At 43.1% G+C, this 14,663-nt stretch overlaps 1 protein-coding gene across 9 annotated transcripts in view; it reads left to right on the forward strand.

Moving 5' to 3' along the window:
- Positions 1-14,663, forward strand: part of Ube2d4 (ubiquitin conjugating enzyme E2 D4 (putative)) — a 29,747-nt gene that overhangs the window by 2,967 nt on the left and 12,117 nt on the right. For 6 of the 9 annotated variants that reach the window (XM_052198261.1, XM_052198263.1, XM_052198258.1 and 3 more), the window contains exons 2-4: positions 3,789-3,852; positions 6,433-6,464; positions 6,557-6,634. In XM_052198261.1, coding sequence (XP_052054221.1) covers positions 3,789-3,852; positions 6,433-6,464; positions 6,557-6,634 — 174 coding nt within the window. The remainder of the gene's footprint in view (positions 1-3,788; positions 3,853-6,432; positions 6,465-6,556; positions 6,635-14,663) is intronic. The other 3 variants (XM_052198260.1, XM_052198259.1, XM_052198256.1) reach the window with 2 other exon arrangements.

Consider the following 14,663-nt stretch of genomic DNA (forward strand, 5'->3'; position numbering starts at 1 on the left):
AATGGGACCTGATACCCTCTTCTGGTGTCTGAAAACAGGTATAATGTACTCATATACATAAAATAAACAAATCTTTTAAAAATAATTCTCATTAAGAGGCTAATTTATTATACCCTTCTCTTTTGCTTGGCCCCCTTTCTGAAGTGTGGTCTCTGGCTAAGACAATTACCAGCCCAGCTGAATTAACTCTTATGTTTTGGGTAACTTGGAATTGTTGCTCTCCATCCAAACCAGCTGTAGAATCTGTTGTCATGATTTGGAGGAGACAGCTTTCTCTTCAGGGGCATCCAGAGCCACTGTAACATTCACCCCTCTGGAGAGGTAATCCTAAAACCTCTTAAGAGGTAAGCAAAATTAGGGAATAGATAAATTCTATTCTTACCAAGAACAGCCAGACATACTGTTCCACAGCCATTCACTAGAAGTGATCAGTGTGGATTGGAGTCTCACACTGTTCAAACAAACGTGCTCATTGGGAGAAGGTAAGAAACCACAGTTCCTAACTGGCATTCACAGCCAACAAACAAAGACCCCTGGCCCTAAACTACTGTCTCCCTAATCTTTTTTTTTTTTTTTTTTGATTTTTTTTTTTTTTTTTTTTCCGAGACAGGGTTTCTCTGTATAGCCCTGGCTGTCCTGGAACTCACTTTGTAGACCAGGCTGGCCTCGAACTCAGAAATCCGCCTGCCTCTGCCTCCCAGAGTGCTGGGATTACAGGCGTGCGCCACCACCGCCCTGCTGTCTCCCTAATCTTTATCTCCTGTTCCCATCATCTCCACTCAACCCTTGTAGCTGCTTGTATTAGGAATGCTAATTATGTTTCCTCGCAAACTGTAGAGAGTGAATGGATGTAGCTTCTAGGAACCTGCCAGCAGTTTGTTCTGGTAAATAAAGATGCCAACAGCCAATAACTGGGGAGGGAAACAGTGGCAGGATTTGAGGATTTGAGGGCTTGGGACCAGAAGGAAAGAGAGAGGAAGAGAAGATCTGCTACAGCAGGAGCGTGTGGAGGAGAGGAGCTTGCCAAGCATGTGGATGGGCCTGGTGCTGTTGGTATGTTGATGCTAACGCTGTGCCGGAGAGGCTGCGGACAAGAGTGAGTCATGCTCAGGTGATTTCCTGTGAACCAATCCCCTAGTGAATAAAGGAGCCAATCACTGGGGAAGTAGGTGGGACTTCCAGGTTGGAGTGGGGAAGAGAGGAAGCGGGAGAGCTAAATCTTTTTCACTGGGATAGCACGAGGATAAGATGTAGCTACCAGAGTCTCCTGGTTTCCATGTCTGATTCAGCAGTATTTGCCATCAACGGATTTAGATTTAATAAGGCATACAGATTGGGATTTTAGTTGCTGTGCCCAACGATTGAGTTATTGTCATTTCTGAACTAAGTTTGTGTTGTGTTTTCCTTCACCTGGTGGTTCAAGAGAGAAAGGTACTGAGGCAAGGCCTGGGTTTGCCTGAGATGCACCACAAAGGCCATGGGGGATTTGAAGCATGGGGTTGGCGTGGTAGTGAACTGGCAGTGGGAACCTAGCGAGCTGGATAGAGACATTTTGGGAGCTCCAGGCCAGAGAGTCTCCATGAGATAAAAGAGTCCAGCTACAGCCTGCCAGTGCATGGCCGGCCAGGACGCCAGGGCAGAGAGTGGCTGGCAAAAGCGGGAAGGGTGCTGGTCATTTTAATATTTTCTGCAACAGGGAAGCCTGAAAAGAGAGGAAGACAGGGAGGCTCAGCCTCTGTGAAGGAGCTGAGAGCGCAGCCCAGCTGGGTCCAGGCCAAGACAGAACAGAATTAGTGAGTAAGGACCCAAGACCAACCGCATGGGGGTTTGCAGTCGCCTAGCTGTTGGTTAAAGCATATGAAAACATAAAGGCTGGGTGTGTGCCTTTTATTCAGGAACCTAAACCATTGGGGAGGGCAGCAAACCACTGCTAGGATTCCATAAACTCATTTCAACAAACCCCAGCTATCATTTGGGAATTGGGATGACAATCTGGATGACTTCTTTGAGCTTATTGGGGCCATCAGGTGTGGCAGTTGGGTTACCCTTCCAGCGGACTCATCTAAGGGACCTTGAAATTGCATTAATGGTCCCATTTGTATAGCAGCCTGATGTAGTGAGGAAAGGAAGTTCTTGAAAAGGAACTTTCAAGAGGAACTTGAAGTACCTGGAAAGAAACATGAGGGAAAAGTGAAATTGGAGCCTTTTGAACAGAAAAAATGGTTCCATGCCCCCAAGAACTGGTGTGAGCCAGTAAAAAAAGTATAAGCCCTAGACAGACAACCAAGAAGACAGAGCAGGTCATTTTAAAGTGTCCAAATCAAAGTCTGGTAGGATCCTTTGATAGGCTCATAAGAACATTCATTCATTAGGCTCCTCCTCAGCTGGTTTTTTGTTTTTTTTGTTTTGTTTTTTTCCCTGTTTGGCTCTAAAGCTTGGCTCCACCATGATGTTACCAGGATATGCTTCTAGGCAGTTTGATAGCTGTTGTACTAGTTAGGCTCATAGTGTGAGATCCCCCTTAGATGGGGTGTTAGTCGGGGTTCTCTAAAGAAACTGAACTGATAGAATAGGAGAAGGCAGGGGCTAGAGAGATGGCTCAGCGGTTAAGAGCACTGACTGCTCTTCCAAAGGTCCTGAGTTCAAATCCCAGCAACCACATGGTGGCTCACAACCATCCGTAATGAAATCTGATGCCTTCTTCTGGGGTGTCTGAAGTCAGCTATGGTGTACTTACATAATAAATAAATAATAGCCGGGTGGTGGTGGCGCAGGCCTGTAATCCCAGCACTCTGGGAGGCAGCGGTAGGTGGATTTCTGAGTTCGAGGCCAGCCTGATCTTAGAGTGAGTTCCAGGACAGCCAGGGCTACACAGAGAAACCCTGTCTCGACAAAACCAAATCCAAAAAGCCAAAAAAAAAAAAAAAAAAAAAGAATAGGAGAAGGTACGTGATTTATTACAGTGGCTTGCAGGCTATGATATGGCTAGCCCAACAATGACTGTCTCTATTGAAAGGTGAAGAATTTGGTAGTTGTTTCAGTCACCAGGCTGGATGTCTCTCCTGGTCCTCAGTGTTCTTGGAACAGAGAAGCAGGTTCTAATACCAGCAAAGGATTACAGCATAGATGAACTTGTCAGCAAGAGTGTGAGCGAGTAGGCAAACAGCAATGGACCTTCCTCCTCACCCTTTTGTGTGGGCTGCCACCAGAAGGTGGGGCCCAGGTTTAGGGTGGGCCTTCCAACTTCCAACAATCCAATCAAGAAACCCTCTCGCAGCTGCGTGCATTGTAATTGACTCTAGATTTAGTCTAGTTGATAGTGAAGATGGTCCATCATTAGTGGCTTCACAAGTTATAACCCGGCCCAAAGGTCTCAGATTGGTCTTCATTTGGTTCTTAGGTACAAACTGTTGCTCATCTCAAACGCTGTATTTATTCTGTGTGTGGGGGGCGGAGGGAAGGAGAGGGAGAGGTGTAAGGATGCCCTTGAAGGCAAGAAGGGGGTGTTGGATGATCTGGAGCTGACGTTACAGTGGTTGTAAGCCCCTTGAAGTGGGTGCTGGGAACAGAACTCTGCCGAAAGAGCAGCGAGTGCTTTTAACTGCTGCGCATCTCTACTCTGTCCATGGACGTTTGACCATCTTGTATCCACCTCTGTAAGTAGCCTCCTGCCTGCCCTTTCCAACCAGCTCCTATGGGCTTCTGCCAGATTAATCATGGCCAGAGGACCCGTGTGCACAGGCAGCTTCCTAGGCATAGAGCAAGCTAACTCCTGTCTCATATTCTAGGAACTGACTGACTTACAGAGGGATCCTCCTGCTCAGTGTTCCGCAGGACCTGTGGGTGATGACTGTAAGTATTTTTCCAGATTTCAGAAGGCTTGCAACCAAAGCCTCCGGTGCCGTCAGGGACCAGACCTCATTCCTGCTCTCTCCATTGAGCAGTTCTATGATATCTAATTGTTTGCCTTTCACATGCTTATGAATTACTTTGTTTGTTTTTTGCTGTTTTAATACATGTCTTATTGTTCAGTAGCTGATGCTGGCCTAAACATACGTTGTAGCCCAGGTTGGCCTCAGACTTGTAATCTTCCTGTCTTATTCTCCAGATTGCTAGAATGTGTGCCGCCTTGCCCAGTGTAGATTGCTTTTTCTTTTCTTTCTTTTTTTGAGCTTTTCTTTTTTCTTTTTGTTTTTGTTTGTTTTGTGTTTAAAGCTTAAGGATCATTTTCCATTGTATTAGAATTTGAGAACACCAACAGAACAGGCAAGCTATAAATTTCGATGAAGAGGAAAAGTAGAGTTCGTGAAAGCAGGGATGCTGAGTACTGGACGTTACCTCCGGCATGGAGCTGGGAGCGGGCTTCTTCAGAGAACTAGTGTGAAAGCCCAGACAAGAGGCAGTTTGAGCTTGCTTGGAAGGTTGACTAGTGCCCAAAAAGATAGACAGGGGAAAGTGTTAGAACTCAGGGCAGTGCGCACACTTGGTGAAGACCTGGAAATTACTGCCTGAATTGCTTTCTCAGTGGGGGTCATGAGCTCATAACAGTGTGACAGGTCAGGTTACATTCCAAATGGAGCCTGCACCACCAGAAGTCATTCTTCCTGTGCTGAGTCATAAGGAAGATGGGTTGTCCCAAGTCAGACACGGGACACTAGTGTAAATGTACACAGTTTTTAATTGTTTAATTTTTAAATTATTTTACATGTATTTTATTATTTTATCTACATGCATGTCTGTACACAACAGTGCCTTCAGAAACCAGAAGAAGACATTGCATCCCCAGGAACTGGACTTACAGATGGTCGTGAACTACCATGTGGATGCTGGGAATTGAACCTGGGTGCTCTGGAAGAACAGCTCTTAACAACTGAGCTATTTCTCTAGTCCCTTCATTGTATCTTTTGAGACAGGGTCTCTAGCTAAACCTAGAACTCACCTTTTTGGCTAGACTGGATGGCTAACTATCTAGCCACTAAGATGTACCTACACACACACACACACACACACACCATTGCATGCTGTCACATCTGACTTTTACTTGGGTGCTGGAATACAAACTCAGCTTCTCATCTTTTACAGAAAGCACTTTGCCCATTTAGTCAGCTTCAAGGCCCTGTTATTTATTTATTTATTTATTTATTTATTTATTTATTTATTTATTTATTTATGTATTTTAGACAGTGTACATTGTCTTAGATTTTGAGCTTACTGCAAATGATTATTTTTATGTAATATATATTTTTCTATCACTTAAAGTTTTTTTCGGACTGGAAGGATGATTCAGTTAGTACATAAGGATCTGAGTTATATATGAAGTACTCACACTGAAGTACATACCTATATTCCTCGTTCCATTGCAATAGCTAATGGGTAAAAGTATGTTCCATGAAAATCTGGCAACTTGAATTTGATCCCCAGAACCCATGTATAAGTGGAGAGAACCGACTGTATAGAGTACTGTCCTCTGACTTCCGCATGCACCCCATCAAGTCACATGAGAATCCACCCTACAGACATCATATATATATGTATGTGTGTGTGTGTGTGTGTGTGTATACACACACACACACACACACACACACACACGCACACAGTAATAATAAAAACTTAAAAACAAATAATTAGCATGAGATGGAATTAAAACAGTCAAAAGCAATAAAAGTGATATTTTCAAACCAGCAAAATGACTCTGCAGGTAAATGCACATTTACACTAGTGTCCCGTGTCTGACTTGGGACAACCCATCTTCCTTATGACTCAGCACAGGAAGAATGACTTCTGACAGTGCAGGCTCCATTTGGAATGTAACCTGACCTGTCACACTGGTCAAGAGCCTGTGCTGCTCTTTCAGGGAGCCCGATTTCAGTTCCTAGGACAACTTGGCACCCCCAACTGTCTTCAGCCCCAGTTCCAGGGGATCCAACACTGTTCTAGCCTTCTCAAACAAACACCGGGCACAAATGGTGTGTGTGTGTGTGTCTGTACATAGATACATGCAGACAAAATACCTATATACATAAAGTAAAAATAAATATTGAACAAATCAATTTGTTTTGACCAAGAAAGATCTGGGGGAATTTTAACTTCAGCTCTGAGAGATGCTCATCAGTCATGTGCTCATGGTAGGGTCTTGCTAATACCTCCACACTGCTGCACAGGCAAGCATTCCTGATTAGCAGTAACTGCCTAGGAAACTGAATTTGGATCTGTGTCATGTTAGTATTAGCCTATAACCCTGGCTGCAGCAGCTTCTAAGGAGCCCTGGAGTCCTGGTGAGTCGCAGGGTTTGAGCGTGCTTCTCAACGCCCCACACTTGCAGTCGGTGTCAGAAATGAGGCAGTCCTGTGGGAGCCCAGCAGCACCTTTCCAGTAGAACAGGCGCCCTTCGTTGAGGAGCCCTTACATGCCTGTCTCTCTTTTGTCTTGTAGTGTTCCACTGGCAGGCCACCATCATGGGCCCGGTAGGTAGTGCTGCTGCTGCACAGCTCTAGGCTGTTTGTGGTGCTTTGCCTTTCCTGCAGGCATTGATGTCTCCTCTGTCTTGTCCTTCCAGAATGACAGCCCTTACCAAGGAGGTGTTTTTTTCCTGGCCATCCACTTCCCTACAGATTATCCTTTCAAGCCCCCAAAGGTGAGGCTGCCCCCAACTCCCATGCTGTTTGATGAAAGGCTTATGATGACCTCTTGTCATAGTAGAGTGAGCGGTATGTGCACCTTTTTCTAATGCTCAGCCATTACCAGTCAGTGGTTACAGCCTGCTGAGACTTCTGACTTTCACAATTAGCCTTATCTTACAGTTTCTCTTGCTGTGATAAATGTCATGGCCAGAAGTATCTTCATCTTACACCTCTTAGGTCACACTATCACTACAGGATGTCAGGACAGAAACTCAAGCAGGAACCTGGAGACAGGAATGTGCAGAGACTATGGGGAATGTTGCTTACTGGCGTGGCTCCTCATGGCTTGCTGAACCTGTTTCTGTTTTCTTTTTCTTTTTCTTTTTTTCTTTTTCATTTCTTCTTTTCTTTTTTTTCTTTCTTTCTTTTTTTTTTTGTTTTTGTTTTTGTTTTATTTGTATTTGGTTTTTTTGAGACAGGTTTTCTCTGTGTAGCCTTGGCTGTCCTGGAACTCACTCTGTAGACCAGGCTGGCCTCAATCTCAGAAATCCGCCTGCCTCTGCCTCCCAGAGTGCTGGGATTACAGGCATGGACCACCACCACCCAGCAACCTGTTTTCTTATACAACCCAGGATCACCTGCCTAAGGGTAGCACCAGTCACAGTGGGCTGGGTCTTCCTACACTAATCTTTAATTAAGAAAATGCCCAACAGATTTACCTACAGGCTAGTCTGATAGACATTTTTCTCAGTCCCAAATGACTGGCTTGTGTCAAGCTGACAGAAAACTAACCAGGACTGTTGTGAGCAAGGATAAGTATGGTAAGTGGTTTCCTTAATGAAGTCACAATTTTGAAGATTTCTATGGTAGCAGGACTATAGAGTGTAAAAGACCTAACCACTATAGCTGGAAGGGATCAGGGGTCTGACAGAGGAAGCAACAGTGAGGCAGGCATGACAGTGCATGGTTTTAAGATAACTTTAATCCCAGTGCTTGGAAGACACAGGTAGGTGGAACTCTGCGAGATTAAGGCCAGCCAGAGCTACAGAGCTATGCAGTGAGACCCTGTATCAAATAAAAAATGAAAAAATAAAAAGAAAGGAAAGAAAGGAAGGAAGGAAAAGATGAAGGTCCAGTTATAAAGCAACTAATGACAGGGAAGTGTTGTTATGCCGGTCTTCAGTTGTATACTGGAGTGTTTTGGGAAATGCAGTATATTGAAGAAAATAGACGAGGGTTAATTAGGGGCTGTGAAAATAGCCACAGATGGCAGCAGGCAGGTTCATGAAGATCCCTGAACTGCCCTTTATCACTGTAGGAGAGTCTGTTCAGGCTCTGGCTTCCTTCCTTCCTTACAGTGTCAGACGGAGTTCCCGGTGTGATTTTTATTGTTGTTGTTGTTTTTGTTTGTTTGTTTGTTTGTTTGTTTGTTTATTGAGGCAGGGTTTCTCTGTGTAGCCCTGGCTATCCTGGAACTCACTCTGTAGACCAGGCTGACCTCGAACACAGAAATCTGCCTGCCTCTGCCTCCCAAGTGCTGGGATTACAGCGTGCGCCACCACCAGCTGGCTCAGCCGGTGTGATTTTAAGACAAGGTCCAGGGGGAGGGGAGTGTGCTACGGTGCCCCTCTGTGAGGGTGAGGAGGGCTGTTGCACACTGCACACCCTCGGACTGCTCCTCTCCTCTCCACACTAGAGAACACAAAGGTGAAGTCACCCACTCTTGGAGCCCAAAAACGTTAATTTTGTTGTTAGAAGGATTTCACACAGGCTAAAGAGATGGCTCAGCAGTTAAGAGCACTGACTGCTCTTCCAGAGGTCCTGAGTTCAATTCCCAGCAACCACATGGTGGCTCACAACCATCTGTAATGGGATCCAATGCCCTCTTCTGGTGTGTCTGAAGCTATGTACTCATATAAATAAATAAATACTCATATAAACAAACAAGCTAATCTTTAAAGACAAGGATTTCAGACATTCTTTTACATAATATCCTGTTGTAGTGACAGTTTTAGAGTTTTGGATTCTTTAAAAAAACAGAAATATCATAAGGCTATGCTTTTGTTTTCATCCCAGGTGTGGGATATGGGGCTGCTGTCCACAGCTGACCATGATTTGCCCCATGATCTAGCAGGGGCATGATTCTGTTAGCTACAGATAGTTTCTACAATTGTCTTTTAGAATTCAGGGAAAATTTTCAGAGGATATATAAATGCTAAGACCCTGCGAGGCAGAATAGGTTGGTGGTTGGGTGGGTGGTGGGCGAATGTGTGGGTAGTGATTGTGTGCTGGTTGTGGTTGTTGACCATGGTTTGTTTGTTTTTTTAATTTGTTTTTTTTCCGAGACAGGGTTTCTCTGTGTAGCCCTGGCTGTCCTGGAACTCACTCTGTAGACCAGGCTGGCCTCAGACTCAGAAATCCGCCTGCCTCTGTCTCCCAAGTGCTGGGATTAAAGCTGTGCGCCACCACCGCCTGGCAACCATGGTTTGTTAAATAGTTGTGCACAAAGAAGAAAGAAGAAATTAGCACATTACAGACTACATTACAGGATGTAGTCTGATGATAACACTACCCCATTTCTTTTCTATCTTTTTTCTCTCCTATCTAATGTTAGGGGCTCGAAAGGGTGGGAAAAGAGTGGGGAAGGGTAGAGAAAAGAAGAACCCACCAAGTAGCCAAAGACCCGCTATCCCCTGTGTCTTAGTTTCATTTCTGTTGCCTGAATAGATACCTGACAGCAGTGACTTAGGGAGAGGCTATGTCCGTTCACAGTTTCTGGTTACAGCCCATAATTTCAGGGGAGCCACGCAGCAGGAGCCGGAGACAACCAGTGCCATTGCATCTGTAATCAAGAAGCAGAGTTGAACGAAATGTACACATTAGTATTTATTTCATGTTATGCACATGAGTGTTTTGCCTGCCCATATGTATTTGTACTGCTTGCATGCCTGGTGCCTGCAGAGGTCTGACAAGGTGTTGGATCCCTTTGTAGTGGAGTTGCAGTCCATTGTAGTTGCTGCGTTGGTCCTGGGAACTGAACATGGGTCCTCTGCAAGAATAACACGTGCTCATGACCACTGAGACATCTTTCAGCCCTAGTGTATGCATTCTTAAACTGAGCTCCCTTTCTCTAGTTGTGTGCTGTTCAGTGTTCTCAGCCTAAGGAATAGTACACAGAGATCTTCCACCTCAGTTAATGTAGTGAAGACAGCCCTCTACAAGCCATCTTGATCCAAACAGTCCTTCATCGGGACCCTCTTCCCAGGGGATTCTAGATTTATCAAGTTGATAATCACAGCTAGCCATCACACCATTCCCTCTATAAAGGCTCAGAGAACAATTCCATCAATGAACAGGGGAGCTGTGTAACAATAATCTGATCTTAACTTCTCACTGCCGCCCCAATGTTGTGGATTTTCAGATCACACAGACACACAGACACACACACACACACACACACACACACACTTCTATTTAATACGCCCTAAGCAGCTCTACAGCTGGACCACTTCCAAACTCCCACACGGCTGACGCCTCCCCTCTAATACTCCTGAATGATATCACTAAAGTCTGTATTTCATCTCTGCTACCCCAGACCCAGGCGGGGTGGGGCGGGGCCCCTGGGACCACTCTTCCCCGCTCTTACATGGCTGTATGCTCTTGCTTTTCCAGATCTTAGGCCTGATCTTTCTGCTTCCCTGGCATGGCGATTCTGAAAATCTCTTCCTCCCAGGGTTCCCTTGCCCAAGAAATCTAAAGTCCCACCTCTGTCTTCCTGCCCAGCCGTTGGCCGCTGACAATGCTTATTCACCAATTGAAGCCAACTGGGAGCAGGGACCCCCAGTGTCTTACAGGCAGACAGACATGTGGGTTTCTGTGTAATTTTGGAAACCAAATTAACACAACTAGCATTAGAACCAATCTACAACATCTCACCCTTTTCGTACATTAAAAAGGTCTTTTCTCACATATATATATTGAGCATAGTTAAAGCAGTTATGTAAACTATAAGGTATGATATACACTAATAATGTCCAGCCCATCAATCTTGTCAATATAAGTATGTTACTCTAATCTATCACAATTCTATACCTGACTTATGTTCTGATTTTAACTTGCATTACCATCCTTAATGCTAAACAACTTAAGTTTGATTATGAAACTCTAACAGTTTTCAACCCCATCAGAAATCCAAGAACAAGGGGGCTGGAGAGATGGTTCAATGGTTAAGAGCACTTACTGCTCTTCTAGAGGTCCCGAGTTCAATTCTCAGCAACCACATAGTGGCTCACAATCATCTGTAATGGGATCTGATGCCCTCTTCTGGTGTGTCTGAAGACAGCAATAGCATACTCACATAAAATTAATAAATAAATCTTTGAAAAAGATTCAAGAACAAAGTAAATATTACTTGAATATATAGGAAGCACAAAAACATAGCTTCAAGAACTTAAATTACAGAGACAGCTGATCGCCTGAAGAGTCCCTGGTTCCTCAAAGTGTCGGAGCCTCTGTCTTCAGCCTCTGGCCCAGAACCTTCCGTAGACCTTAAGTGCAGCAGGAACCACGAAGGACTAGCTCACTTTGTCTTGGCAGAGCTAAGCTATGGATTATCCCGTCATCTTGTGTCCTTTCCTTTTTGTTTATAGATGAATTAGGGCAATACTTGCCCAGTGGCTCCCTTGCCACAACTGGAACAACTCCATATGGAGATTATGATGCTCAGTATCTTCTTTGACCATGAAGGAGGTACTGTCCGGAGTGACATGTCTCTTAGTCAAAAATCTAATAATGAAATGATTACAGATGCCATGTTCTATGGGCTTCTGATAGTTTTGAAGACTATCTATATAAAGTATATCTGAACTGTTAAACCTTGACTACTCTTAGCTATTCCTTTTAAAACCATTTTACTATAATTAAATCAGAATCTAATACAACCATGAGTTAATTATCTGGCCCTTAATTTGTGCTACTTAATCATCCTAAACAATTGGTAATAGCAGCTATAGAAGAACTGAGTCAAAGCCTTGCATAGGAACAATGCCTATTTAAGAGTAACAATACTAATTTCAAGTTTTGTCTCAATATACAAAGATTTATACCAATGAAAACCTTAAATCTGTATTAATATATAAATTCTGAACCAATGTAAGAAGTTTTAACTTCAATTTTGTATCAATTATAGAGATTTCTACCAATGTAAGATTATAGCTATTCAGTATTTTATTCAAGAATAAATTTAGCAATCCATCTCATGTATTTTCTCCCTGTTCAAAATTATGACTATTTCCAAATTATCCCTTGATAACCTATGTATAATTTATAAAATAACCATAACCAGACACTCAGACCCGAGGGATGGAGATGATGACTCTCCACAACTTCTTCCTGCTGAATAGAGGTAACGAAAAAAAAAATTTAAAGGGGTGGGGAGGGGTAGGAAAATTAGAAAAATTGGTTAGACTTTAAAAAGCTAGCTTTAGCATCTATTATCTAGTCTCTGTATGCTTAGAAGGCTCAGGACTTGACTGAGGTTTTGACTGGATCTGTCTGAAAGGCTGGATGAACTGAGTTCATTGGGAATCAGCAGCTATTCCTGATGCTGTTTTGGGAGGCAGGTTGATCATTTCAGTGTCCCCATGGATGAATCTTGTCAGAGCTGCAAATTCTGCAATATATGAATCTTACAACCAAACTTTTAGTACTAGTAAGATATTCGTAAAGATTGTGCAAGGTGCATAGATCAGTTAAGGATGAATGTTTGGCCAGGCAGTGGTCACGCACGCCTGTAATCCCAGCACTCTGGGAGGCAGAGGCAGGCGGATTTCTGAGTTCAAGGACAGCCTGGTCTACAGAGTGAGTTCCAGGACAGCCAGGGCTACACAGAGAAACCCTGTCTCGAAAAAACCAAATCCAAAAAAAAAGAAAAAAAAAGTTGAATGTTTGTTCCCTATTTGAGCAGGTGAAAGGCAACTATCCTTCTCAGTTAATCTGATCAATAACCGATTGTAATAGATCTTCATTCATGCCATGTGAAGGATGGCATGATGAATCTTAAGGATTCCACAACCAACAATATCTATTTCTAATTTTAGCTGAAGTTTTGGCTAGAGACATTTTTATGTCTAAGCCAATTACAGGGCTGTTCCCATGTGGAGGAATCAGCAAATCATGTTACCTGTCCTGTCTGATTTTCTCGAATTTTTCTTTTTTGTATCTAAGATCTTCAGGGGGTCTTCTGTCATATCTGATCCATGTCACTCTGGAGGGGTCTAAAGCCCTTTCTTCTTTCCTATTAACACAAATACAGAGCTTCTCTCCCAAAATACCATGTCCTTGGTCCAGTAGCCCAAAATAATCAAAGGTATAGATTGATTCACATTAGCAGCCTCCCCCTTCAGTCTTGCTTTTTTCTTGACCTCTCTCCCAGAGGATTTTTAATATCATAACCTCTATACTTAAAACCACCTGCATTTTGATAATTAAAACAATTCAAAACAACCTAAACAAATATTATCTGTTGAGACAGTGTTCTTTAACTATCCCCTGCCTTGTTCTTCCATGATTAATTTTTAATAGTGAGATCAAGGCCTAAATGTATTTATCTGTGTATACTTATATTCTCCCTTCTATGGAGATTAATATCTCTATGGGTATATATGTCCCTGTCTTAGGGTTTTACTGCTGTGAACAGACACCATGACCAAGGCAAGTCTTATAAAGGACACCATTTAATTTAATTGAGGCTGGCTTACAGGTTCAGAGGTTCAGTCCATTATCATCAAAGCAGGAACATGGCAGCATCCAGGCAGGTATGATGCAGGAAGAGCTGAGAGTTCTACATCTTCATCTGAAGGCTGCTAGTGGAAGACTCACTTCCAGGCAGCTAGGGTGGGGATCTTAAGCCCACACCCACAGCAACACACCTACTACAACAAGGCCATACCACCAGCCAAATAGTGCCACTCCCTGGGCCAAGCATATACAAACCATCACAATCCCCTTTCTCTTTATATAACTTGGATTAACATCCTTTGCTATATATTTAACTTCAATTAAATTTCCTTCTACTTACTGTGTAAGTCTATTTTTAGTCTCCTTTCTATCCTTAAAAATAATTAAATCAGTTTTCATTTATTCTCCCTTCTATGGAGATTAGTATCACTGTGGGTATATAGATCACCTTTTTCTTTATAAAAGCTAAATTAATATAAAGCAAGCTAAACAATTACCATTACCCACTGAGACAGCGTTTTTCTACTGTCTCCTGCCTTGGTCTCACACGAGATCAAGGCCCAAGTTTTTACTCTTTATCTGAGATAAGGTTATTCTCCCTATCCCCTGCTCTTGACCTACAATTTCAGATCAAAAGCCTCAATTTATTCATCTATGTATACTTAAATTCTCCCTTCTGTGAAATTAATACCCTTTTTATTTAACCTCCTTTCTTTTCCTATGTATTTAACTTCAATTAAATTCCCTTCTATATTTCTGTATGAGTCTATTTTAGGCTATTAATTTATCATACCAGGCTAAGCAATCCCAGAATTCCCATGTAGACCATGTTCAAAACCTTCGAGTGTTGCCCTCTTTGACTTTCTCAAATCTCTTCTAAAGCATTTTACTCATTCATTCTATTCTCTCTCTCTCTCTCTCTCTCTCTCTCTCTCTCTCTCTCTCTCTCTCTCTCTTCCCATTTATCTCCTATCTCATTCTATTCTCTCTACCCCCCCCCCCCGTTGTTTCCTACATTTGAGATCAAAGTCTGGATTTATTTCTTGTATACTTAAAAACATTTAAACAATTGCTACTCTACTCTCTTTTATCCTTAAAAACAAATCAAATTTCATTCATCTCTATCTGTTGTTTATCTGACTATTGGAGGCAAGTGGCCTCGACTATCTGCCTCTCTCTGCCTTCTGAGTACCCTGTCTCTTTGCACAGCAGGGGCTCTCAGGGGCTCTCAGGACCTGAGTTCAAACTCTCTGAGGCAGCAGCCAGAAGCCTTTGAGAAGGGCTCCGGGTAAATCCCTACCATCC

Source organism: Apodemus sylvaticus, chromosome 11, assembly GCF_947179515.1.
Source record: "Apodemus sylvaticus chromosome 11, mApoSyl1.1, whole genome shotgun sequence".
NCBI classification, from domain to species: Eukaryota; Metazoa; Chordata; class Mammalia; order Rodentia; family Muridae; genus Apodemus; species Apodemus sylvaticus.